Source organism: Dermacentor albipictus, chromosome 4 (assembly GCF_038994185.2).
Source record: "Dermacentor albipictus isolate Rhodes 1998 colony chromosome 4, USDA_Dalb.pri_finalv2, whole genome shotgun sequence".
In the NCBI taxonomy this organism is placed as follows: domain Eukaryota; kingdom Metazoa; phylum Arthropoda; class Arachnida; order Ixodida; family Ixodidae; genus Dermacentor; species Dermacentor albipictus.
In genome coordinates, this window is record NC_091824.1 from 154,567,761 (window position 1) to 154,594,807 (window position 27,047).

At 44.4% G+C, this 27,047-nt stretch overlaps 1 protein-coding gene across 5 annotated transcripts in view; it reads left to right on the forward strand.

Moving 5' to 3' along the window:
• LOC135903783 (zinc transporter ZIP5-like) overlaps positions 1–22,317 on the forward strand; it is an 83,478-nt gene extending 61,161 nt beyond the window's left edge. For all 5 annotated transcript variants that reach the window (XM_065434173.1, XM_065434176.2, XM_065434177.2 and 2 more), the window contains exons 3-15: positions 896–1,087; positions 4,078–4,338; positions 4,821–4,926; positions 5,847–5,942; positions 6,332–7,026; positions 8,278–8,440; positions 10,623–10,792; positions 12,406–12,582; positions 13,549–13,644; positions 15,233–15,314; positions 15,892–16,044; positions 16,757–16,944; positions 19,233–22,317. In XM_065434173.1, coding sequence (XP_065290245.1) covers positions 917–1,087; positions 4,078–4,338; positions 4,821–4,926; positions 5,847–5,942; positions 6,332–7,026; positions 8,278–8,440; positions 10,623–10,792; positions 12,406–12,582; positions 13,549–13,644; positions 15,233–15,314; positions 15,892–16,044; positions 16,757–16,944; positions 19,233–19,361 — 2,487 coding nt within the window. In that variant the 5' untranslated portion in view covers positions 896–916 and the 3' untranslated portion in view covers positions 19,362–22,317. The remainder of the gene's footprint in view (positions 1–895; positions 1,088–4,077; positions 4,339–4,820; positions 4,927–5,846; positions 5,943–6,331; positions 7,027–8,277; positions 8,441–10,622; positions 10,793–12,405; positions 12,583–13,548; positions 13,645–15,232; positions 15,315–15,891; positions 16,045–16,756; positions 16,945–19,232) is intronic.
• The last annotated feature ends 4,730 nt before the right edge of the window (positions 22,318–27,047 follow it).

The following is a 27,047-nucleotide window of genomic DNA, read 5'->3' on the forward strand; positions in this document are numbered from 1 at the left end:
TAGAGGGCCAGAGGTGGAGGTAGACAGCCTGATTAAAGAATTAAAAATTTCATAGCAGTCTAAACGTTGCCGTAACTTTGCCCAAGAGCGGGAGCATCAAATCAAAGCAAAAAAAAAAGAAAAAAAAGCAAGAATAACGTCTAAAGCAACACAATAATAGTTTAGGATTCGTTGCAGAATGAGCCCAGAAGCCAAAGCCCATATTAAAAAGAAAATTCTTTATCCTAGAATTATTCGTAAGAAACATGACTAGTCAACCCTGGTTATCGACATATTAACGAACACGGCCGGTCAATGGCAAACTTTACTTACGAACGAAATACTTGGAGCATTTATGTAGTAGCTCGCTCCTTTGGTTGTGGTGGTCATCCGTAGCTATGGCACGTGACATTGACTAGCTGTTTCTAATTTCGTGCAGCGGAGCATTTGTGACCTTCATCAGCGCCCGACTACGGTGGCAATTAAGTTACAAATAGCGAGAACTGGTCGAGTTGGAATACGTCCACAATATGTCAGCGCAAAAACTAGATAAAGATGAAATAGACGAGACAATCACAGGCGCTGCCGAGCAACTGAAGCTTAAATGCAAACGCAGGGCCAGTACGGGCCCTCTTATACAATCCCCACTTTCGGACTCCGTAGTTCGCTTTTAGTTTTCGTTTTTCTCGCTTTCGTTTATTCCGCGTTCCTTTTATTGGTCATGCGTTTGCATTAAAACTTCATTTGATAGACAGCGCCTGTCATTGCCTTCGTTGTCTAGTTGTTGCAGTGACATATCATGAACTAAAGATCCTGCTTCATACAGTGCTATAGACATCAACGTCGAGTAGGATGTTGGTCCAACTCCTAAAAGAAACGGGATCAGAACAACATTTGAGACATTATACTTCTGCAGGTGTCAAGGTAGCGCCAATAGATGCCCGCGATGCCGAGAGGAAGGTCCTTGTGCATAGCCTTTCTGCTGCTGCTGGCAGTGGCAGCTGCCGAAGAACCACGGGATCGGCCACTGGGTGGCGTTGAAAGGCTGGCACGAGGCCTTCAGAAGAGAGTGCACTGCACGGGTCTCTCGGCCTTCGAGTGCGTACAGGTGAGAAGCTTGATCACAATACAGCTGCACTTCTAAATATCGCTCATTTTTGCATTCACCAGCATTCACAGTCATACCTTGGTCATTGCCGTGTGTACGGGTGGACTTCTCAGCGTAGTTTCTGAATGCATACGTAGGCTATACGCGTGTGCATGCGTATGTTTAAGTGTAACATGTGGTAAGTCCTTTCTTCCCCTGATTAACCACCATAGTTTGCTTAATGGCTATCGTGATGTGCTACTAAGCATCGCGGGATCGATTCCCAGCCACGGCGGCCACATTTTAATGGGGTTGAAATACGAAAACACCCGCGTGCTTAGATTCATGTGCATGTTAAAGAACCCCAGTTGGTCAAAATTTCTGAAGTTCTCCGCAACGGCGCGCCTCATAATCAGATCGTGGTTTCGGCACGTAAAAGCGCATTATTTATTCTTTTTCTTTCCCCAATTGTCTGTGTTAGCCACCGGAGAAATATAGAGTTGCTTCAGGCGGCCATATGAACGGAGTGTCTGTAGATCATATTTGTTGATACGCGCACAAGGCTCAGCCATGAGGGACCCATCGGTGCGGTCAATGCTGCAGCTTTATAACGACGTGTTCCTTAGCTTTGCAAAGTACAGCCTCCATGTGCTTGGCAGTACCTGCAAAACAAACCTGCGTGTACACCAGGGACAACAAGCTCAATCCCAAATGACGTGTCTCGGTCTTCCGAAGTGTGCGTCTACAGCGGCAACGATTGTCATAGCACGAGATCAACTAATATCAACGTATTTAGCCACCGACGCTCTCAGGGCGCACATTCGGCATGTTGCCCGACTTCCTTCTCATAATCTTGCTTCTTTAGCTTTAGCTGCAGAAAGGACACACACAACTCCCAGCCGCATAATTGCTGCCAATCGTACTTAGTTGCGATGGAACTACATGCCTGCAGCAAGACCATCCTCACCTTTATTGTGCCAGCACAAACGTGAAATACGTCTCACCATCCCAGGAATTAGGAAGAAAGTTAACATGCCATCGTTTGCCCTGAAACAGGCCACATTAGGACATTTACATGAGGTTCACTGTGGCAGCGCACATGTTTACATTGGTGGCTCAGTCACACCTACAAGTTCAGCTGCCGCGCTGGTGATGCCAGCAAGATGCGCCAAAATCCAGCCAGAAACGTCACATGTATCATCAACGAAAGCTGCTGAACAGATAGCCTTGCGTGCGGCTTTTCATTTCATACAGGAGGAACCACCCCATGCATGGTTAGCCTTCTGCTATTCCAAAGCAACGCTGCAGAGTGTACTCTCGGCAGTGCGCCCTAGAACCCATGAGTAGCTCGACGCAGAGGTCAGGGAATCCCACCATCATATGGTTGACAAAGGACACGATATATGATTGCTTGCTTAGTCATTGTGGCATACATGGCAATCATCGAGTGGACGAAGCTGCCCGATCTGGCTATGACGGCGTCAACTGAGTTGTCGTTCCTGTTTTGAGAGTCGTCGCAGCGAAAAAAAATTTCCGCACTTGCGCGTGACCTAAGATTAGCTCAATGGAATTCATTCGAATTCACAAGTTGCCTTGATACCCTGGACCCTAATTTACAGCTCCGTATTCCGCTCGACCTCCCACGACGTAACTGAACCCTTCCATCTATGGCTTGGAGTAGCATTTTCAAATGCGTACTCCTTTTTTCTTATCGGAATCGCCTACAGCCCCCTTTGTGAGTTCTGCGGGTGCAACGAAACAATCGCACACCTTCTTTTTGAGTGCCTTCGTTTCAACCCGGAAGGAGCAGCCCTTTCAGGCACTTTAGACCAATTGGACAAGCGCCCAATAAGGGAGAACAACATCCTTAGAAATTGGGCTACGTGAACATTAGCGCGATCCACTATGATGGCACTGCTGCGTTACTTACAGGACACGGGACTTGGTGACAAATTGTGACTGCCCACTGTGTGACGTAGGGTGGGATGGTGACACTGTGTAACATTACTAACGTACGCCTTAGCAGACTGCGTTATAGTGCCCACAGGAACAGTTCTGGATCGTGTGTATGTGTGTGTGTGGGGGGGGGGGGGCTTTTTTTCATTATTTTGTTTCTCTCACCTATCGCATCCCTTTGCCCCTTCCCGGTACAGGGTAGCCAACCGGAAATAATCTCTGGTTAACCTACCTGTTCTTCCTTTGCCCTTCTCACTCTCTCACAGCCATGAATCGAAACGCAACTTCTTGGCCGAGGCCCCAAGGCCCGCCCTTGAAGCCGAAATAATGGACTAAAGCTTCTAAAGCTTCTAAAGTGGACTATCAGGCCTGAAGGAATACCAGACCGAAACAAAGTAGACTACTCCTGAGGTATAAAAGGCGAAACTGCAAAGTGTGATAAAGAAGTAATAGGGCGCTAAAAACACTTAAGCTGGGGAATTAACCGTTTGTGACTGAATCCCAACCGGTGTTGCACAAGTTGCCAAACGGGGTAGATGAAAAGCGCCTTCTATAGTTTGGATTTATATGTTCCACTCCGACGTGAGAGTATGTACGTGCGCAGCATGGTGTTACGAGCGGCTGACTCGTCAGCGCTGACGTTACCACTGACGCACGAGAGCTATGGCATTTCAAGGAACAGAATCGCTGTGACAGTAAGTTTGCCATTGCTTGACTAGAACGAATTGCTATTTCGCGAAAAAAGCAATTTTGTCGACGCGAGAAAAATCCTGAAAATGGCCTCAACCTTGTTGACGAAGAAATGCGCGAATATAAATTGTGCCGTAATGACGAACCCATAATCTTACGTATGTGTCGCTCGCAAGCGGCCGTCACAAGTGGTGATCATCCCCATTCAAGCCAATAGCATTCACAAGTGGCGGTCGCTAGAACGCCGGCCAATGAGAAAGCGCTCCTACGCAGGAGATTTGTGCATGCTTGTTTTTTTTTACTTCGGTGCTTTGGAGTATAGGTGGTTAGTCGGATAACATTAAAGATTGACTCGTTCGCCGCAGTGCCTGTCTCCCAGCAGCATGGCTCATCTACCTAACGGGAACGACACAAATGAAGGCGCCGGCGACCGACAGCGCGAGCGAATGAGCGTTCTCCTGCTGGAGCGACTGTCGGACATGCGCCAGCCGTGCAACGTCGGACGGTGTGGCTCGTACGAGCAATGCCGAGCGGCCCTGCAACTGGCTCCACCTGGCCGGCTTTCCCGCCTAGAGGACATACTGCGACGCGTCAAGGCCGTCTACGTGCCCACCAGCAGACACAAGGTGCGCGACTTGACTTCTCGGCGCGGCCGTGCTGCGCATGCCATTTTTGTAGCGATAATCAAGGCAAGGGTGCGTTTGTTGCTCCTGGAAACACTTGCCGCTGGCGAAAGCATTCCAGGGAGCGCAACGAAGTAGCGAGGGCTGTTCGTTATTCCGAAGGTAACTGTTGCGAGACTGTCATAGTGGTCCTCACAGGACTACATATTTACAGCAGAACATCAGTGGCGCTAGACGAAACGCTTGGTGTTTCGAAGGCGGCTGATTGATAAGGCCGTGGGGTAGCTTTGCCATGCAATCTTTGCAACCAAGTCAGAGTGCTTGCAAGAATAGAGAAACAGTCACCGTCCTTAAATATAGGAAAATTGCAACGACACGAACAGCTAAAAATTGCTTAAAAATTGGTAAACTGCAATTGCTTTTTTTGAAGGGTTCTTTTTAAAAGGAGGCAGGTTTTGTGAAAACATTTTTTTGAATTCCCACAGTGCTTTACTGCAGAGGACGTACTCAACGGCTTAGTGCCCTACGAGAAGAACGAGGAGACGTACGTCGAAAAAGTAGCTACTTCAGTCATCACCCATCTTTCACAGGGTAAACATACCTTTTCTTGGAAAACTGTGGCTTGCTAAGTGCAAAAATGTCTTGTTGGCATTGCAGCCTCTTGTAAAGCATATCGCTTTTTCAGTAGACTAAACAAAGGAAACCTTAGGTACTGGATTGTGCCTTTCAACTCCTTTTAAATCGTATACGCCGATGTGCCTGCAAGCGGGATCATCCGTCAGCTGCATTTTACTTGTGAATTCTTGCAAATGTTTGGCATCACAAGGTCGGGAACGAGTTTAGATAACTTCGCTATTTTATAATAGTGAAAAACGATTTAACAGCAGAAAAAAAATGAGGCGGCGGAATAAGTATAGTCCTCCATACGCCATGTCGATTGCTGCTAGATGACCTCGCAGGTCATGGACGCGTGCACATTGCCGCAGCAAGATTTGTAAACACTCCGGCACACCTTCACTGGCCTCGTCCACAGGTGCCCTTGAATAAAAGAAAGGCACTTTCTAGTGCACGCAAATATAAGTAGCGACCGTCGCCACGCTTTAGATTTCGTATGCAGACGTTTTTAATTGAAAATAGTCAAGGCTACCTTGCAAAGATATAGTTAGCTGTACGGGAACCCCGTAAAAATAACTAACTTCGTTCTCAGATAGACGCAGCCATTTATTTTGAGGGCGGACTTTCACAATGTTGCCGATAGCTGAAGCCTAAAAAATGTGACAGAAGTGATATTAGCTACTAAAGATTTATAGCAAATTATACAGGAATTTGTTGTGTGATGCATGGAAAGCAATAGCCAAACTAAAGAATTTTTAAGCGCCAGAAAGGAGACTGAACCATGCAGGGGTATCATCAGTTAAACTGACTTTACAGAAAATGCAATAAAATGATTTATTAGTAAAACGATGGCGAAACTATACACCTAAATTAATTGACGTACATCTTATTTCTAGGTCACTGTATCGAGGTTGGCGACGCCGTGACAGATTTTCTTGAAGATCTGTTCAGGCGGTATGGCGACAACACGTCTGAAGTAATGACACAACAAGGTAAGCTTCTCTTTGACAGAGTGTGTTCTTGTAAGCGTTGGTGGAGCATGTTCCGTGTTTTTGTTTCGGAGATAAACTTGATTGAGTAATGTAGCCACTTTTTATTGAACTTTCCGATGTGTAGAACTGTGCTTCTGTTATTTTAGGCTCCTTTGACAGAAAGAATAAAACAAAAATCGCATAGAAATGCTAATATTTAGTACGCGGCTTTCTTATTTTCTTTTTTTTATGGACACCTTCTTTACTCTCGACAACAAAGCTGATTATTTCTTAACAAACGGTGTTTTTTAATACAGATTGTCGAAAATAATTTAGTTAGAGCTCGAAGAGAATCAAAACTAGGAAAGGGTATTGTTTCGTTACTCACCACGCCGAAACTAAACATGCAGGTCTAGAGAGGCTGCTGAAAAAATTACGCCTAGCATCAGAAGATATTGCTTATGGTCACAAGCACAAACATGCGCATAGCGAAGATCACGATCACAGTGACCACGACCATGACTACGAAAATGACCATGAAAACCATGATCACGACTACGATCACGAGGACGGACACGACCACAATCATGAACACGACCATGGTCATGACCACGATCACAATCAAGACCATGACCATGACCACAACCGCGACCATAATCATGATAACGACCATGAGCACGAACATGAGCATGAACATGATCATGATCACGCTGACGGTCACGAGCACGACGAACACCGTCACCATGGGCACGCTGATCATCACAAACATCAAGAGAAGCACCACAGGAATACTACCACAATGGAACAAACGTCAACGCCGCCAGCGTCAGTCACTCCCACGGATAGTCATACCCATAGTACCACTGAGTACAGTGAAGCCAGCCACGAACGGCCCCAAACTAAAGTTCACCACCACCTTCAAGATGGCCATAATGACCACGAACATGACGATGAAGCGAGCACTCGTAATCGGCGTGCCACAGTGCTGTCATCCCGAAGCCAACACGCAGTGCATCCTGGTTCAAACGTCGTGGGCAGGCGACGACGCGGTGTTCCCCCAGTTCCGGACCATGACATCCACAATCACAACAGCTCTGCTTCCAAAGTAAGCGCGCCTGAACTTCAACTACTGAGCACAACTCATTCGCAGCTGGCCAGAAATGTTTAGGATATGCTGAACAATGTTTGGCTAATCAGCTTGGCAATTTATCAGAACTTTTATCAAATAATTGATCGGTTAAACTTTTTATCACTGTACCACACCTGCTTCATACGCATTTGATTGGTGGCTGTGCGCGTAAATAAGCGCGGTGTTGTAGCAATCTACCTACGAATGACAACAATAAGTAGGAAGGTGCAGAATTCAAGTGAAACGCGGCAACCGGCTAAGACCGGTATAAGGTAACTGGGCATGTATTCACGAAATTTCTCTTTCTTAAGAGTTAAACCTGTATAAATGGCGTTCGGGCGCTTAAGCAATCAGGATAACGAGTGCCGTGATAGCGAGAAAATTGCCGCAGTGATTGCCAATCGCAGACTGCACTTTAGAAAGAGAAGTTTTGCCAGTAAATTCATGAATATTTCTGGAAAATTTGCGCCCGTATTCAAAAAATATTCCTTCACTTGTTCCTTCACTCGGCACTCTACCTCGACCTAAGCAAATTAATAGTAGCACCGCTTTTTGAGTGGTGTGGTTACTGCGCTTCAATAACCATACACAACATTTCTTGAGCAAAATTTTGTTGCTGAATGCTGTCAGCATCTACTCAAATGCGATGGAGAGAACACGTTGTTTTAAGCAGCTTTTCCTTATAGGAATCGCCAAGCTTCGCCGTGAAAGCACAGTGGATTACTCAGTCAAGTTATGGCGCTGCCTAACATTTGTAGTGGTCGAGAAAGCTTGAAGTCGAGAGTTTGAGAATTCAGGCGTCGAAACATACAGTGTCATCGCCCCTCTCCCCCCTCCCAAAAGATTGTTTACATATTGTTAAGCTGCAACTAGGCCATATACCTAAAAGCTCAATGTTTGTGGTGCCGGTCACTATTGCATTTATTACTTGTTTTCTTTGTCATTAAATAGTTTTTCTGGACACTGGGGAAAAAATGACTGAAAGCTTAGATGTCTTTCGAAAACAATGAAAAAAATTTGATGAGGAGTGAGAGTTTCTTTTAGTTTTTAGTGGCTCGGTTGCAAAAGTGATAAATGATTTACTTGTCAAATGAAAATGCCAATATCTTGAATTTATATGTCGCTGCATTGTCGTCTTAAGCGTTGTGGCAACTGGGAAACACTCGTAATGACATTATGACTGTCGCACTAGGTGCACGAGATGAAAGTTGCTTTTTTCTCTCGCAGTGTTGGACCCCACGAGAACTGATTCGGCAATTTGGGTTCTCTGAAAATGGCACCATTAGCAGACACGAGTTTTTCCATCTGTGTCCGGCGCTAATCCAGCAGGCTGTCAGTGATGTCTGCCTCCAAACTACTATCGATGAGCGCAAACCTACTACAGCTGAATGTAAGTGACCTTGCAATCTTTTTAATTACCCGTTTCGCGTAGATACATCGTGTCTCATTTCTTCAACAAAGCAAATGTGATTACCATAAACCAAGCCAGTGTTCTGACCTGTTTGCCAGCATGTCGCCTTTTATTGCAGCAGTTGTGTTGGGCAGCATATTCGAATATTTACGATGGAACAAAACCACAAAAAATGAGGAAATTTATAAGTACGTGGTTGTGAATTTACTCCAGTACTTTCGAAGATGGATAACTGTTACTACAAGGCGTGGAGCAAAATATGTGTTTTATGTTGCAAAGCATTTTTCTGCACGGGTTGCATTAGAGCGTAGAAGACTTAATGGACACCACAGTGTTGTCAGGCACAGAGATCTACCACTAGATTGCTTCATTTAGGATTGAACAAATAACCGCTGAACACGTAGACGAATCATAAAAGGGTAAAGCTACAAGAGGCCACCGATGCCAACATCTGTGCTAGAGTTATACTCTAGCACTTCTGGGAAGAGCCGATGATGTGAGCGCCTAGGTCCGCTGGCCTACCACAGTGTTAGATTTAGTAAAGACACTTACAGAGGAGTCACAGTCCCAAGCAACACGTTTGGAAAGAAAGAACGAAACTTGGGGATCCACATTACGTCATATTTAACCTGGACAATTCATACTAATAAAATAGCCTGTAAAAGTAACAAAACATTGGGTTACATTAGACGAACGCTTAAGCCCGCTTCGCCGGACACGAAGCTAGCAACGTAGAAAATGTTAATAAGACTGATATTTGAAAACGCATTTGATGTTGGGACCAACGCACTAAGACACTTGTCACGAATATGGAGCAGATTCAACGGCGTTCGTTGCGTTTTATTTACTCCTGTTACCATTGAAATCACCCGTATCTTCACTTTATAAGAAACTGAACCTACTGTCTCTCTACTCTTAAGGAAAAAAGTAAAGGTTTGTTCTTTTCACTGTATATAGGCAAGAATGTGTGTACATAGCAGTATATAGCAGGCATAGGAGCCGTTACATAAACGAGACAACATCGCGGGTTGGACTAGATGAACTTAACAGACATAAAGAAGAACAGTTCTCGTAAGGCTGATGTTGCTATTCCATTTTTTAAGGACTAGATTGGACTGGAACACGCTTCCCGCTAATGTTGCGAATATAGAAAACCACGAGGATTTTTCTTTTCTTTCTGATTGTTACTTGCAACTAAAATTTTCGACTCGTGCATTATCATGTTGCACTCTATTTCTGTTACATCAACTTCCAGTTTATTGTTGTTCAAGAATTGTGTTTTACCAGTGCTTACGGCGTTATACCTCACTTTAGTAACACCAAAAGTGTGTCGTCACATTTTGAGTTGTGTAATAGCACTCCTACGTGATCATAATAAGATCGATAATTTAAATAAATAAATAAATAAATAAATAAATAAATAAATAAATAAATAAATAAATAAATAAATAAATAAATGAACGAGTCCAAGTTTCCAATTGACACAACTTGGTTAAAGGGCGGGAGAAATGTGTTGAGGTTTAAGCAAAAGTTTTCTCGTGATCAACGACATGTGCGCCACATTATAAAATGAGTGCCCCAAAAAGACTATCATTGCTTTTATATGTAAAGTATTGTAAGACGGTACTTCATCGTTGTCGAGAGTAAGCTTGCAGTCGTAAAATGCTTAGAAGGAACGGAGGTTGGATGAAAAACTTTATTATATGAAAAACTTTATTAAAGGAACGGAGGTGGTCTCGCTTAAATTATTGACAGCTTAAGTTTGCCAGGCATTACTCCAGGAATTGGTCTCGTGGTGCCTCCCTAAGCTTTAATACGCTTCCTCCTAACTTTATTGATCGTAAGGTCTTTGGAATGCCTAATTGTCCGCTGTGAAGCATCGCAAGCAAGACCTGCTATGATCTCATTACTGTGATTAAAAAGAGCTGCGTAAAGCGCCGCTCAACACTGATCGGCCAGGTATTAAAATTTTTGTCCTTAGGAAATATACGCAATAATAAGAATATCCGATGACGACATGTAATGACGTCACAAAGTAATTGACACGTTTCCACAGTGTTGCATTCTCTCCAAAAGCTCTACTCCTTCTTGCGTATTAGGTTGATGGCGCTGCCGGCCAGACCACTGTGCACATTACAATGCAAGTTTGCTTTCGGCGCAGTGTATGGCTACGGGACCCTGTCGGTGTTCATCATCAGCCTGTGCTCGCTGATGGGAGTGCTGCTTCTGCCATGCCTGGCTCGCCGCGCCTACTACTACATCATGATGGGTTTCATTGGCCTCTCTTTCGGCACCATGACTGGAGACGCGTTTCTACATCTAATACCACAGGTTGGTGCGTATCTGCTGTTCGACGGGCAACGATAGCCAATGAATAGTAGCACCAGGTCATATTGGCATATGGAAAACAGAAAGCGAAACATTCGCAGATGTATGCCAATCTCAGCAACTGATACATGAAAGACAACAGAGCTGTATAAGTGAGTTCTCACACACTTCGCCGGAAATAATACGGGTATTTTTGCTGGCTGGTCTTAGTGATGACTCAACACTGACGTCCTGGTCATACTACCTCTGTGGGGCTCCCACGCAGCTGCATTGCTCGACCATGCCATCAGTGGTCACCGCCACAACTATGCAGCCTCCGAGCTGACCTCCGCCACGGATCCAGTAAAACGGGACGAGGGAAACAAGAACAGATTACTGGCTAGGAAAGTCGCCCGAAAAAGTTGTCTGTTAGAGTCTAGTGTACGCAATGTAACTTTATAATCATTGATAAGCACTTGTGAAAGCGAAAATTTAGGCCTCCGGCACAGGTATTACTGCTGATTGTTCTTTGATTGGCACATAGCAAGCACGCCACCGCACGCTGTGGCCGCACGAGAACGGTTGTGGAAACCTCCTTGGCATATTCGCTGTAAAACAGCCAGCACTAGGGTTGCCGAATAGCGGCGCCGCCACTGAGAAGCGACGCTATGGAGGCACCCTGACCAGCGCAAGGGAAGCAAACTGGGACGCTGACACAGAAACTGCGACCGCGCACCACTCGCTACTCGATTCCGTAACATGATGTTCGCGAGACTTTGAGTGACTTTACGATAAGAAGTTTTTATCGCTGTATTTGAAGGTCTGTAGCTAAACAGGTCATAAGCATTTTTCCTTTTGTCACGAGGAAAATAGTTGTGGACATCTTGTTTAATCCTCGAGATATTTGCGATGCAATAGCGGTAATGTCTCCAGCAACATTCATGCCGGTCTTCTTTGTGGAGCCGGCTTCAACCACCTATTCCTCTTTGACATTTACGCAAATTTAAAGAAGTGATGCTCGCACAATTACTCAGTAACTCAGTGCATGAACGGAAAAGTCCATGAACGACGAGCGTTGATGCAATATTGGCAAGAGCGCCTGGCAGCTTGGAGACAGAACGAGCCGTATAGATGAAGCATGGTGGCATTTCTTGATGACGCATGAAAAGCTGTGTCCATTTTGAAATCTCTATATGGTTTCGTTTATAACTTGGTCCGGTGGATAACATGGCCCGGTGGATATACATACAGCCACGGCACAGACAACTGGTCACTTACGACACAAAAAGTTTTCGCTTTTAGCTATACACTTAGCCTATACCAACAGCTATAATACTGACAGAGCTTAAACCTGTAGATTGAAGGCAGTCACTTTTTTCAAGTTTATTTCAATTGAAGGATCAGAGCTACTGTCGTATGACCCCGATGAAAAGTGATAGAAACGTTTATAAGTGAAATTTAAATGCACTTTCCCGGCTTAATACTAAACTATGTGACCAGATAGAAAAATTATTTACGATAGATTCAAATAATCCTTAACTTACAGCCGAAATTGGTTATCGATGTTTAAACTTTTGAGCACGATGTGTACTATATTAGACGGTGAAGGCTAAAATCACTTTCGACGGCTTGTTCAGGTACTTGGTCTACACAGCCACGACACGGACCATGGAGCGGGAGGTCACTCACACGCACATAGCCACGACCACGACAGCCTGGTTCCAGAGTACATGTGGAAGCAGTTAGGCCTCGTCGGGGCCTTATACGGCCTGTTCATCTTTGAGGCCTTGAGCACCATATTTTGTGGTGAACAGGTATGTCTAGCTCGCTGGTACCACATGAGTGACATCATGCTTGGGCTAAAAAGTGCCTGCTAAAAGTGCCTGCTTAGGCTAAAAAGTGCATGAAATGAAATTTCAGCCAAATTGGCATGGAATGTTAAAAGCCAAATTGCGGCCCGTGGGCATGGCAAGAACTTATGGCACGTAACAGCTTATAAACTGTTTAATTGCTTCAATTGGTGATATCCTGCTGCCTGAAATATCATATCATCATATCTGAATGATCATTATCATCATCATCATCAACAATTATTTTTCTTGGGCGCCTGTAGTGCTATAAATGAGGGAACAACAACATTAAGGATAAAATAATAGAGAAACATACAATTTTCCAACAAAGGCGATTAATTTAGAGTATCAGGACACACCGCTAGCGGAAAATACACAGGGTCAAGCAAACTATCGTAGGTCACAATTAACGTAATAAACAAATAGTTGACTGAAGTCAGGGCCTGCATTCGTATAATAAAGATGTTTACTCTTTCTCCACATCTCGAGTGGCACATTGGCGTGCACATAGTACAGTAAGTGCTTACCGTCGAAAATAGCCAGATCTCAGGCTGCGAATGGTTACTTTAACTCATAAGCACTTGGTTATACGTGATACACGCTTGCAAGATGGTGCGCGCTTTTTTCGTATGATGCAGTAAAAGGGCTAACAGATTGGTTGATTTCGCTCATGGGCAAGATGATTTCGCTAGAGATGCCCGTAGCAGTGCTTCACACATCTGCCTAATGTGCTTCTAAAAGGCAATGCTGACAAATAGTCCATGACGACGAACGTCATGTCATCTTTAGCTACATTTAAGTGCATGTGAATGTCAAATTTTTATCTCTGGTCTCTGGCACCCGGTAATCATTGCCTTCTGAATGTTTTGCTACTTTGTCTGGTAAAAACCTCAGTGTATTTGACTACAGTTGCCTACATGTTTTGTGCAGAGTGATGGTCATGGGCATAGTCACCTCCCCAAGAACATTCCTGAGGATCTTCACATGACAAAAGTGTCATCGAAGACGGAGTCCAGCGTTGAACTGGTAATCATATGGTCTGCATATTGGTTTTGTAAAACGAAAAGTACAGTGGCGTGACGTGCTATTACAGGGTGGTTTCACAAGCGTCAAGCAAGAAAAAAAAAGTGAGGAAAAGTTTGTTGGCCCTTAAAATTGCTTCGGTGAAGAATTGAGTCATGCAACTTGCAGTTTTTAGCGATTTCTATGAGGTAAATAACAAAGTAAATTTAACTGCCTTATTAAGAACGTCTTCATGTCCTTACTACGTTTCACTCAATAATTTCCATCCTCCAGAAAAAGGCGAACGCCACCCAGACGTCCTTGCAACCAACTTGATCACGCAGTCATGGTCTAGGCTGTTTTCAGCGCCTACAAGCTTTATCAATTGTTTGGTGATAATTTGTAAAACTGAATAATTTCTGGAAAAATTTTCCTGCAAGAGTTGCCCTATTAAAAAAACCAGCGTATTGTAGTGCGTTCCAGTGTGAAACCAGCGCGTTTTTTGACTAGCATTATGAAACATCGTTCCAGCGCACAATGAACACGGACGAGAAGAGAAAGACAACACGAACGCCAGACTTCAACTGAATTTTATTCATAGAAAACAGGGCTTGATAGAACTGAGCTTGATTGAAGCTGGACATTGAACTCCGTATGTTTGCTGGTCAAAATAACTTAGAAAAACGTTTTAATTAATCTTTATGTCACCTCGTCTAGCTTGCTGTTGTATGTAAACATTGGCCGTAAGGATTCCCTTTAACCAACACTCAGTATGTTATGAAGATCCAGTAGCACGCCTCAAGTGCATCCACTACTCACGTCGTTCAGCAGCACAGGACACAAGAAACACTGGAAAGAAGATCTGAAGTCTGAAGTTGCCGTTTTATGCCATGGGAGAGTCAACGTTTAGTGCCCAACATTCTCAGGCTGCGATACGCATCGGTGCCTCTTAACCACCGCCACCATCAATCGCCGAAATTGCTTCTGCCCAAAGCACTCATGTGTATGGCTGCAGAATATTCATTGTCTCGTCATAGTAGCCATGTAAGCCCGTCTAAAATTACGGAGGGTGATTTTGCTGAGGGCATGGAGGTATGACACTGATCGTTCCTGGAAGTGGTACAGTTCCTGAATGGTGGCGGTATAGCAGCATGCTCAGCGTAGCACTGCATGCGCCGATGGAGGAAATTCACCATCCGTGAGCAGTTAGAGTGATAGCATGCAGATTGCGAAGCTTGGGTTAGCGTTGGTTTTGCAGGTTCTGAGAGAGAGAGAGAGATAGCAAAGAGAGGAAAGGCAGGGAGGTCAACCACACGAGCGTCCGGTTTTCTACCCTACAATGGGGCAAGGGAAAGGGGGAACAGAAAGAGGAAAGCGTGATGGAGGGAACACTGTCTGTGCACGCAGCAAAGCGCTTGGAAATCAGTACAGTCAAGTCAGGCTCTGAGAAGCAGAAGGAAGAGGCAGGCGATAAATATCCAGGCATCTGGTGCGGTATAACGATGGTGTCCGTGTAAAACATGAATTCTTCTCATGATAGAAAACCAGTAAGCAGCCCAGCACGACTCGCTTCTACACTAACAGCTTCTTGCCTATTTTCTCCGTTTTACAGGCGCACTGCTCGAGCACACCATCGTTAGCACTTGAAGAGAATGCACAAGTTCCGGTGCTCAAGTCACGAGCACTTTGTTGTGGTGAGCAATAGCACATTATACTTGTTCTTGCGGTGTGTAAGTTGACTTTTAGCATGATCTCGTTACCATTGTGTCGTATGTGCGCTAATAACTACCCTTGCGCTTTCGCACTCATGCATTATGCAAATTGAATGTGAGTGCTTTTAACGCACCTCATCGTTTTCGTCTGTATATAATGATTAACATCCCAGTTTTTATATAAAAGCGTTCAGCCTTGTTCCGTCCTTGTAAGTCGTGCTGTAATGCGTACTGTACTTGTTTGTGGAGCTCTGTCTGCGGCACCCTTCAGTAACACGTTTAGTAACTGTTCACTAAAGAAACTAACTAAAATAGAGGGAAGTGTACACTGTACAATATGAATGTGGGTCCACATACGTTTTGAGCATTGGGTCTTTCCCGCACTGAAAGCGGAAGTTATAACTGGGGCAGCCTCCTGCGTTGATCAATCATGCAGCCATAATAAAGTCACTCTTTATTTATTACAGACGCCCATTAGCCCTTCGATTAGTCGTAACCTGAAAAGCTTTTTGTATGAAGCCTCTGCTATTTCGGTGATGACAATAGGTAAGATTCGCAGGTATGTCGACGCTGGCAACAATGGTGATCATCGGCGGCGCCATCCACAACGTTGCTGATGGCTTGGCTATTGGCGCTGCTTTTTCTTCGGGCCTAAAGAGTGGTCTCTCCACATCCCTCGCCGTATTCTGCCATGAACTGCCACACGAGTTTGGTGAGAAAACACCTCGTTACTTAGTAACAACTTTTTTCCTGAATTCTTTTGAACTCTTCTGAATGTTCTGTACAATGTCACCAGGATACCTTCAAATGTGAGTAAATATATCAGACAGTTATTCTGTCCAGCTTCCCAATATTTCTGAGTCTACGCTAACGGAAATCTCGTTGCCGCAATTGTGGACGTTAGTTTTGCATTACTTGCTTCTTACAGGGCTACATGTCCTTGTTTGATGACCATTTTAGCACCCGCTGCGGTAGCCCCATGGTTATGGCGTTTCTCTGCTGAATTTGAGGTCACGGGTTCGATTGCGTCGATGGCCGTATTTCAAACGGAACGAAATGCAAAAACGTAGGTTTACTGGCCTGTTAATGAAACCAAGGTCTTCAAAATTATTCCGGAGTCCTCCACTACAGCACACGTACCTCATAATTACGTTGTGATTTTGGTGCCTTACACCGCGGAATTTATTTGGCACATTTTGTTCAATAATCTTTAACAACATATGTCCTGCGGCAAGTCCTCCGAAGAAAAAAAAAACCCAACGAAACAAAACATTACATTTAATCTACAGGTTCCGGATGAAAGCGAAAGAGCGAAAAACCGGGGCATCAACTAGGTCTTTAAAAGCTAGTACATAATGAAAGGTATCATTTCTCTTCATATGTACGTGTATGTACTTACGCTACCTCCACTGTACGTTTTGCAGGCGACTTCGTGGTGCTCATCTCGACCGGGCTGGGCTACCGCCGCGCACTGCTACTCAACTTCTTGTCCGCGTTGGCGGCGTTCGCTGGTCTCTACGCAGGATTCTTGTTGGGTGAAGAGGTAGCTGCACGAGACTGGATCCTCACCGTCACCGCGGGCATCTTCCTCTATGTAGCACTCGTAGACATGGTGAGTGCATACACTGCTCGATGTGCGATGTCTTATGCATAAGAAAAGTGGCGCGTTTTGATTTCTTGATGCAACGCAGTATCAGCAGAAATATGTTTCGACTGACAGGTCTGACAACGCTTTTTGGAAACGATTCTAAGAACACTTTACTTGCAATACGGGAACTAAAATTGAAGAGCCAATATTTGCGTTCGCTGCAGTTTGACATTTGTAAGACATACATACACTGTCATTTAATGTTATTGATCGTATCATCGTTTCACTAACAATAGTTGTTGTTGACCACTAAAATACGCATTGATAGCTTTGGCACTAGTTACCTTCCGTTGCTCTTTCTTGGATAACTACCCGCCGCGGTTGCTTAGTGGCCATGGTGTTGGGCTGCTAAGCTCGAGGTCGCGGGATCGAATCCTGGCTGCGGCGGCCGTATTTTGATAGGAGGAAATACAAAAACACCCGTGTACTTAGATTTAGGTGCACGTTAAAGAACCTCAGTTGGTCCAAATTTCCGGAGTCTCCCAGTACGGCTTGCCTCATAATCAGATCATTGTTTTGTCAAGTAAAACCCTATATATCTAATCTTCAACAACTGATCTATTTTAAGCATTTATAGTACCAGCACCATGTGTGTAGTTAAAGGACAGTATCGCTTCACTATTATCTAACCTTACCACGAATATTATCTTGGTTGTGCGGTTGCATTACTAAATCGCAGATCAGTCAATGTGTCAGTGTCTGTTTGATACGAACTCACGTTCATAAAATGTGGGATTGTTGCTTTCTGGAATGTTTACTTTCTGTTCGCTAAAACAAATTGTATATCAAGGTATTCTTCTTTTACTCGCTCTAGCTAAGACATACTTTACAGGTGATGTTTATGACATAATATATTATTGCCAACTAAATACATTTAAAATACTTTATGTTGAGGAATATACCTCACGTAATGTCTTTCCCGTAGCGTTTACCATCGCTGACTTTAATAAACTGATGAGTTGTTATTGCGCAAACATGAAAACCTATGACGTTGTGTCGACGTAGTTAAGCTAGGAGGGAACCCTCAGTGGTTCTTGGTGGGCACGCAAGCTTCCTGACTTATCAGAAAAAATATCAGTTAGAGATCCCCGTTAGCGCTTCAATTACCCGTAATGTGAAAGAGTCTTTGTATCAAGCTTTTGCTACTTCAGTAATGACATTAGGTATTACCAGTACTCACCTACGGTACCAGTACTTACCAGTACTCACCTACGGGGCAGAAACCTGGAGGCTTACGAAAAGGGTTCTACTCAAATTGAGGACGACGCAACGAGCTATGGAAAGAAGAATGATAGGTGTAACGTTAAGGGATAAGAAAAGAGCAGATTGGGTGAGGGAACAAACGCGAGTTAATGACATCTTAGTTGAAATCAAGAAAAAGAAATGGGCATGGGCAGGACATGTAATGAGGAGGGAGGATAACCGATGGTCATTAAGGGTCACGGACTGGATCCCAAGGGAAGGGAAGCGTAGCAGGGGGCGGCAGAAAGTTAGGTGGGCGGATGAGATAAAGAAGTTTGCAGGGACGGCATGGCCACAATTAGTACATGACCGGGGTTGTTGGAGAAGTATGGGAGAGGCCTTTGCCCTGCAGTGGGCGTAAACAGGCTGATGATGATGATGATGATGATGATGGCTTGTAGGTCTGTCGACGGTTTGTCTGTCTTGTCAAAAAATGATGCTATTTTTGGTGTTGGACACGGTTCTCTAGAAAACCTGCTCATATTTATGAAAGGGGGAAAAAATTATGGGTTTTACGAGCCGAAACCACTTTCTGATTATGAGGCACGTGGTAGTGGGGGACTCCGGAAATTTTGACAACCTGGGGTTCTTTACCGTGCACCTAAATCTAAGTGCACGGATATTTTCGCATTTCGCCCCCATCGATTATGAAAGTGAAAAAATGTGCTAAGAGGAACCTTGCAAAGTACAACTTGAAACAAGCCGAAACTAAATGTGAAATGTCGTAACATTCGTCTAACTGAAACGCAGCCGTGCAAACGCGTACACAAGAAGGAACCAAAATGACAGCGTAAACGCATTCATTACTTACTGTGTCTGCGTTCGCATGCCGGCCTTTCAGTAGCATGTATCCATACAAATTTGCTAAACTCTCGGCCATTTTAAGTTTCCTGGCTGAATAGCATTTTGTTGGGCATGGTTCTTGTAGCATAATAAAAATGCTTGTTTGGACTATCTGGTGTCTATTGTAAACCCATATCTCAACGTTTACACATTTTCTTCTTTTCCAGCTGCCCGAGCTGAAGCAGTACAAAGGGAAGAGTCCTTTTAAGATGTTCATAGTCAAAAACATTGGAGTGCTGGCCGGCGTCGGAATTATGTGTGTGATTGCCATATACGAAGACCAGCTCAACATTTAACCATGCAAAGTGCACTCTTTGTTGCGTTGGCTAAGAGTACTTCGCCGACGCGCCCTCTTCAAGAAGCCTGTGTTTGTGGCATGACAAATGTGAACTTCTTAGTGCTGTGACTCTCTGCAGTGGACGTTTTGGCGAAGTGTGTCACAGCTGCTCACGGTACCATGTTTTACAGGCTATCCTGGCACGGGCTTCATTCCATGAGTCGCTTACAGAACTTTTACAGTGTTGTTGCAAGCGTAATCATCCATTTTAGCAACCATTTTTCACCTTGTTGCTCAACATCTCAGGCAGCATGACTCATTTTTACTGACATCTATAAACGTACAATTCTTTACATGGCTTTTGTCTAAATAGAAAACTCACAACAGTGCAATACCGTTATGCAGTCGTGCCTTCATTTGCACACTTAACTGAATCAACCTCTTGATTATTTGTGGTGGTTTTGTCTACCAAAAAAGAAAAAAAAAGGTATAACAGAAATTAATGCACTCTACAGCTGGAAATAATCTGAGGCTGCAGGTTGTGTCTGAGAGGGTTATCCTTTTTGATTGCTAAGACAGAGGATAGGTGCCAAATAGAAACACAAGAAGAAAAAAAAACTGAAGAGTTCAAAAATTACGTTTGTATGAAAAACAAACCTCACTCTTATTGCAAAACGAGGGAGACTTGTTCCACCACGTTCGTTCCTGCATGCCACAAGGATTCGGCAAGCAGACAATAGTGTTGACAGCAGGGCAACTCGGAGGTTTATGAGTAAGTGCTGCAAAGCCAAGTATGTGTGATAATATAAAGTAGCGCTGGTTGTATTATTACAGTACAAGGATGGTACACTTTCTTGATCCTTCGTGTATGACGTAGCAGGAGCAAGAGCTAACGAAGCTTTCGTTTTCATTATACCGGGTATATTCGTGTGATGGGTGCTATTGCAACGCATCAGCATAATTTTGCTTTCTGCATGGCTAGGCCATTTATGATGCCTAATAGGTATGTATAGAATAGAGCAGTGCTGAAAGGGGCTTAAATTTTGAGCTTGTATCATTGCTTTGCCTATTTCGCGTAAAAGGTTGGCGAAAGTATTAGTATGGCGGCGCGGCTTTACGTGAATAGCGGTGAGCACATACAGCGCCAGCGCTTGGCTGCTTTTCCCAGTGCGCTGCGGTATTGCTCGGAACGACGAGCTTGTTATAAGGCGCCCGCTGTGTTAACTTAAACGGTTTTTCTTCTTATAAAAGGCCGTTATAGCGCTGAGCACTGTCAGCACTTGGGTACTTTCGCGAGCGCATGTAATGGTGCTCAGAAAGACGAACTTGTTATAAGCACCAGCAAGAGTAACTTAGACCAGGTTTGTTCTTACAAGGCCGTTAAAGCGCTGATCACATTCAGTGGTTGAGTGCATTCCCGAATACGCTGCAGCTGTGCTAAGGAAGACAAACTTGTTGTAAGGAACGTGCAAGGGTAACCCAAACGATATTTGTTCTTACCAATTCGTTCTGCACATCGTTAGTGCTTTGGGGGGTCGTTAAAGGTAAAAGCACTGCAGCTCACGCCGTTTCAGTACGATGTGCATGCCCTATTTTTGTATGCTTTTTTAACATCCTTGGTACTCCTCGCGAAATAATTTAGTTGTTCTAGGGAAATCACTATATTCTTCTTTTTGGAAATATCACTTACCAATAAAACTGGAAGGCGGGCTAGTTGGTATGACTGCACTGTGGAAAGTCTTGCACGCACTCAACGAACGCAACGAAAGAAGGACACAAGGACAAGCGCAGTGTGGGCTTTGTGTCCTTTTCTTGTCGTCTTCCTTCAGTGTGCGAAAAACTTTCCACAATGATCACGTACCAGACGCCAGAAATATGATCATCTGTTCATAAATGCGTAGTAGGGAGCGAAGCGCAATCTACTAGTCAGCTCTTGATTGAAAGAGCACCCTGCAGCTACCTATACTACCTATACGTGCATTGAGCAGGTTCGTATTTGAGGGTGGCCCAAAACATGCCGTTACTAAAGCAACACGTGGCCCTGAGTTTCGCGGTCACATTCTTTCACAAAAATATTATGTAAACATTGGTTTATTAAAGCAAGTTAGAATTTTATCTCTTCGTTACTTCTTTAATTCGTTTTTTTTCGATTGCTTAAGCTGCTCTAAATGTTTCTTGGGCAAGACTGGTTTTATTGCATCAAAACGTACTGCTTGCCAGATGAATAATGAAGGGAATCATACTGGGACACATTACCATTCAGTGTGCTTCATATTTTACGACAACAGCTTTACAGCTCACGTCAGAAGTTGCACTATAATTGTATTCACGAATTTCCCTTCACATTATGAAGAATTACGAAATATCACCGAGTCAATTTCAATTTTTTCTTAAAGCAATCGATGACGTGCTTAATCTCCTTGGTAATTCACGTTTATTGTGTAATCCGCTACCATATATGCTGCAGCTTTCTATACATTGCGCATGACTGCTTTTGGTGCTTGCCAATATGACGTCGACGCAAATATGCTGCAAATAGTTTGTTCACTGGTTTCAGACTAATAAATATAAATTTATTGCAGCTTTAAATACTTATAACGATTGCACAATTAACAAAAAGGTTGTTCACGAGCAAAAAATTTGGAGATACGGCGTTTTTTAGGTATTCTAGTAGGTTTCTATCACACGCAATGCAACGAGAAATGTTTAGGCCAGCGAAATACGCTTTGTGTAAGTCAAAGTATTCACTGTGTATATATCATGAATGTTTGTATTTAGGCTTCTTGCTCATCTGTTTGCGAATGAATCCAGTATTGTACTTAAGCACATTGAGAATGATCTATTTTTATTCTATACTTGCAAAATATGGTTACGAGAAATGTGATAGTTCTGTTCATGTTAGCATTAATTTTTTTCGTTTGCATGGGACCACAAAGATCACAAATGTCAATAAATTTTTGTTTGATAGAAAGTGACTTGTTGAACATCTATGTTTGTCGTGCAAAGAATTATTTCGCGCACTGTGTTGCACCGAGGCCTTCGTCGCCGTTCAGTGCAATTACTCTCTGTTAAGCGTTCTAAACGCTCAAGCAAAGCACCAACTAATTATTTATTAATGGGGAATCATCAGTAAAAGAGCCAGCGTCGGCCATCTGGACAAGCGAAAAACGACACCTAAATTTACATTGGCTACGACACCACGTGATGAGCGCCACTCGACGGAGCAGAGTGTGAGAAAGGGAACAGCTGCTGCCGCGTTGGCGGGCAGATGTTGCGTGTGGGGAGAGGGCATCACCGGGACGCCACGTCACTCACGCTTTCGCTCTTAAAAGCCTGTGTTATCCGCGCGTTGCTGCTATTGATCAATGAGACATACGGGAACCGAATACACATCTATACTGAGGATCCGGTCTCACCTACCAGCTCTTCAGGTACCGTTGTCATTCCGGCTACGAAAATCACAATGAAATTCAAACTGTCCCACATGACAACATCAACAGCGGCGGACCTTGCTGCCCTGCGTGTTGCTGTCAAATATCTCCTGCAAGAGACACCTCAGAAAGGGGTCATTTTTGCGACTCTAAGCCAGCACTTCAGAGTCTGCATTTTGTCCTATAGGACTCATGAGGAGCTGACATATGAAATAAGAGATCACCATCAGGCTATCGCTACAGGGCATGAAATATTCTAGTGGCTACCTGTACATCCCGGCATTGCTGGTAATGACCTCGCCGACGAAGCCACCCAGTCTGCCCATCTGGATGCCCGACCAGTTCTACTCCCCTTATCAAGAACCGACGCTGCCAAAAAGCTTCATATCGTAGCAAAAGCTAGGACACACAAATACTAGCTAAACCTAGGACACCGAACCTCCTGAAGTGTCATTTTCATAGGCTGGATCCATCCTTAAAGCTACAAGTGCCATCAAAAATTTCCCGCTCTGAGGCGACAGTATTATGCCACCTCTGGCTCGGGGTGGCATTTACGAAGGCCTACTTGCTCCGCAATGGAATAGGGGATACGTGAATGTGTGACTCTTGTAGAACCACAGAAACGATTTAACACATTCTATGTATCTGTCCCCAATACGACGTCTACGCGAAGTTTTCTGGACAGTACTGAACCAGCTGGACTCTAGATCATTTTCCGTAATGAAGATCCTTGGACCCCGACCATACGCGCCTACGGCCAAGAAAAGCACGAAAGCGCTCTTGAAATATCTCAAGTCGACAGGTCTTGGGAACCGTGGGTAGACTCGGTGCGAATCTTCAACTGTGCGCGAAACTTTGCTCTCTCTCTCTCTCTCTCTCTCTCTCTCTCCTCTCTCTCTTCATCCCCATACCCCATTCTCCCAGTGCAGGGTCGCAAACCGGACATGTGTCTGGTTAGCCTCTCTGCCTTTCCTGTCTTCTATTCCTCTCTCGTTCTTCCTCCTTGTCCGCGTTTGCTCTCGCCTGCATTCTAACTGCGCCTCGGTAAGGCCAAATCAAAACGCGCCAAGCCTTGGCCAAGCTTCTCAACGCGCTCGCTGGCCCGCGAGGAGTTCACAACTCGAGGGACCACATTCAATTCGATATTAGTGCTTTCACATTTATGACTCATAAGAAGTGCTTAGGTGGCCACAAATTTTTGGTTTTCAAATTAGTGATTCAGACGCAAAGTTCTCTTGCGTACTGTTCAAGAGGACCATGCTCCACAGTTAGATAACCATTAACTCCGTTAGCATGGAGCACCAAGTGAGAGGTGATGTCTAAATGTTGGCAACCATGGCGTCTTTTCGGCTCATGCAATCCCTTCCGGTCTTTGTATACCCCAAAAGCATAGCCTTCGAGATCCGTTTTTGTTACTTTGAGGAAGCGGTCGCTGGGGGATACATCTGTACACTACACAAGTCTCGAAGCTAGTCAAGAAGTTTAAAAAGAGGAAGGGAAGCATAGAACAATGATATTGAGTGGCTTAATGCCTGATGGTGCACAGCGCAAATGAACTTGCAGTAGCAGGCCTGGAGACCTTTCAGGAATTTGTGAACTGAGTATGAAGCGAGTTTTGGCACCCTCACAATGACAGGACATTTTGTCCATTTGGTTATTTGTCGACAGCCCAAAATGCAGTGACTGTAGCTCAGAACGGGATTTCTGAAATTATCGGCACTATCCAGAAATTCACAGCAAGAGACATAGTTCAATGTGAGACGTTTAGCGTTAGAGTTCCGGCAGAATTAGGTTGAGGAAAACAATAAATGCGTAAATAGACTTGAAATCCAAACCTCCTAGTGCTGTTCTTGTCTGAGCCAAATCGAGCATGTCTTTAGTAGGGAGGGCAAGCATTCATTTGTGTAAAAGTCTTGTGATCCTCTTTTTGTTTGATATGGCGCAAAAGGGGGACATTTGTTTTATTTGGGAAGCCTCTATAAAACAGCCCGCTTCAGCGAGTCCTTCGTCTCTGAACTTATTTACTGTGACAGCAACTTTCTCCTACACTGAAGGCCGTCATCTTAATTTTTATTACCTGCTTTGCGCTGAACTAATTGCATTCAGCAGCAACTGGGAAAAGGGCAAGAAGCCAATGGTCACAATAGACTTCGTTGGAGTTGGGAGGGGTGCTGTTGCAGACTAATTTCTTAATTTTTGACAGTGCTGTAAAAGAAATATTGATTTTCTATAATATTTCTGGGGTAATGTTGTCACGACCAAAATGACGCAGTTCCACCTATGAGATTTGAGTGAAGGCAATTTTATGCGAAGCATATTACGAGGACTCAACCAAGCTCCTCAGGCGCGGCGGTGTCGCCTGGAATACCACGTGACACCGTGACGTCACGACAGAGGAGAAGTGGCTTTGGCTCAACTCTTGCAAGATGGGCTGGGTGGGAATCGAACCAGGGTCTCCGGAGTGTGAGACGGAGACGCTACCACTGAGCCACGAGTACTTTTTTTTTTTTCTTTATTGCCTGACTTTGACAAAGAAAGAACAGCAATAGCAATACATAAAACAAAACATAAAAGATACAATGAACACGTCGTATTGACATAAACAGCCTGGTGGGAGGCTGGCTTCGCCACATTAAAATTCATTTAGAGCCATCAATGGCTCCACCCTTAACAGCCACTCGGGAGTATCCCCACCGGCCTTCAAGATCTCAACAAACCGATGCACAGTTTCACGGAAATAAATTCGCGTTGGTCGTGCGTCGGGATCGCAGTAGTATCCTGCCATTCGAGAGCGCCAAATACTGTGGAGGCCAATTAACATTATTAAATCAAACGGAAAACCATCCTCGTTAGCGATGGGTAGATACCGTATTCCATGAGGGTCGAGGGGAAACTGTTTCTTTAACGTTCTTTGTAGTACGTCCCAAAAAAATACCCCTCCCCAACAATGAAGAAAAACGTGATCTATCGTTTCTGGTTGTTTGCAGATAAGGCAGTGAGATCCCCATGGAAGAAATAAGCCCTTTTCCTGTAAAAACATTTTTACTGGCAACGTTCCAGTGTGTAACTTAAAAAAGAAGGTTTTAACTCCTGGCGCAACTTGCATTTTTTTTACTCTCTTTAACACGTCCCTACCAGGGCCTCCACTGTACAAGGCTCTGTACATTGGCTCCGGCAGAACAACGTCACACAAATCTTTGTACAATTTTTTCTTTTTTACAGTTGATAAATATTCATTTGAAAACCTCGTTGCAAGGAATCGTACACTTGCGACAACTTCTCTAAAATATCCAAAGTTGCCTCCCGTGAGTGTTTCGGTTGAGACAACAAAGTCTGGCAACGCGCGCCCGAGCCTTACTTGGCATGCGGTGCGCAAGAAAGGATCGCTGACGTCGCGAAGGAAAAGAAACCTGTTCACAATCTGCCGCAAAAAAAGGTGTCCCAGGCCCAATCCACCATTCTTGACTCCTCTGAACAAATTTGTTCGGCTGCACCTTTCCCATTGCGTATCCCACACGAAAATGGCAAAAATTCGATGCAGCTTCTGTACATTGAGTCTTGCACAATGTAACACCTGCATTACATACCACAGCCTACTAATAAAGAACAGATTGCACACGGTGGCTCTAGCAAAAATTGATAAGTTTGTTCCTTTCCACCTTTCCGCCTTTCCACGTGTATCATGCGTCTGCGCTGTCCAATATGTCGCGCTATCACGGTAGCATTCTAGAGGTACTCCCAAGTACCTCGTTGGGGTCGTAACCCAGGACACGTTTGCGAAGCGGTCGGGCGTCGATTGCCATTCTCCGTGCCAGAGCCCTAGTGATTTTGCTAAGTTCACTCTGCTGCCTGTGACTTGGCAGAAGTTCTCTACACATTTAATAGCCTCAGTTACACCTTCCCTACTGGTTGAAAAAACCGCCACATCATCCGCATATGCCAACAGCTTGACTTCCGCTGCTTGCAACCGAAAACCGGGAATTGTCTGTTTTTTCATGATGTTTAAGCACATCGCCTCTATGTAGATGCAAAACAAAAGAGGGCTAAGGGGACAACCCTGGCGTACCGACCGCTGCACGCTAATGGGGGCCCCCAGACTCTGGTTAACGATCAATCTCGTCGTGCAGTTCCGATACGCCAGGGCGACACCCTCGCGAATAACAGAACCAACGTTAACATGGTCTAGTATGCAAAGCAAAATTTCATGCGCGACACAGTCGAAAGCTTTTTCAAGGTCTAGTTGTAAGATGGCCACGCGGCTATTTGTAATATCG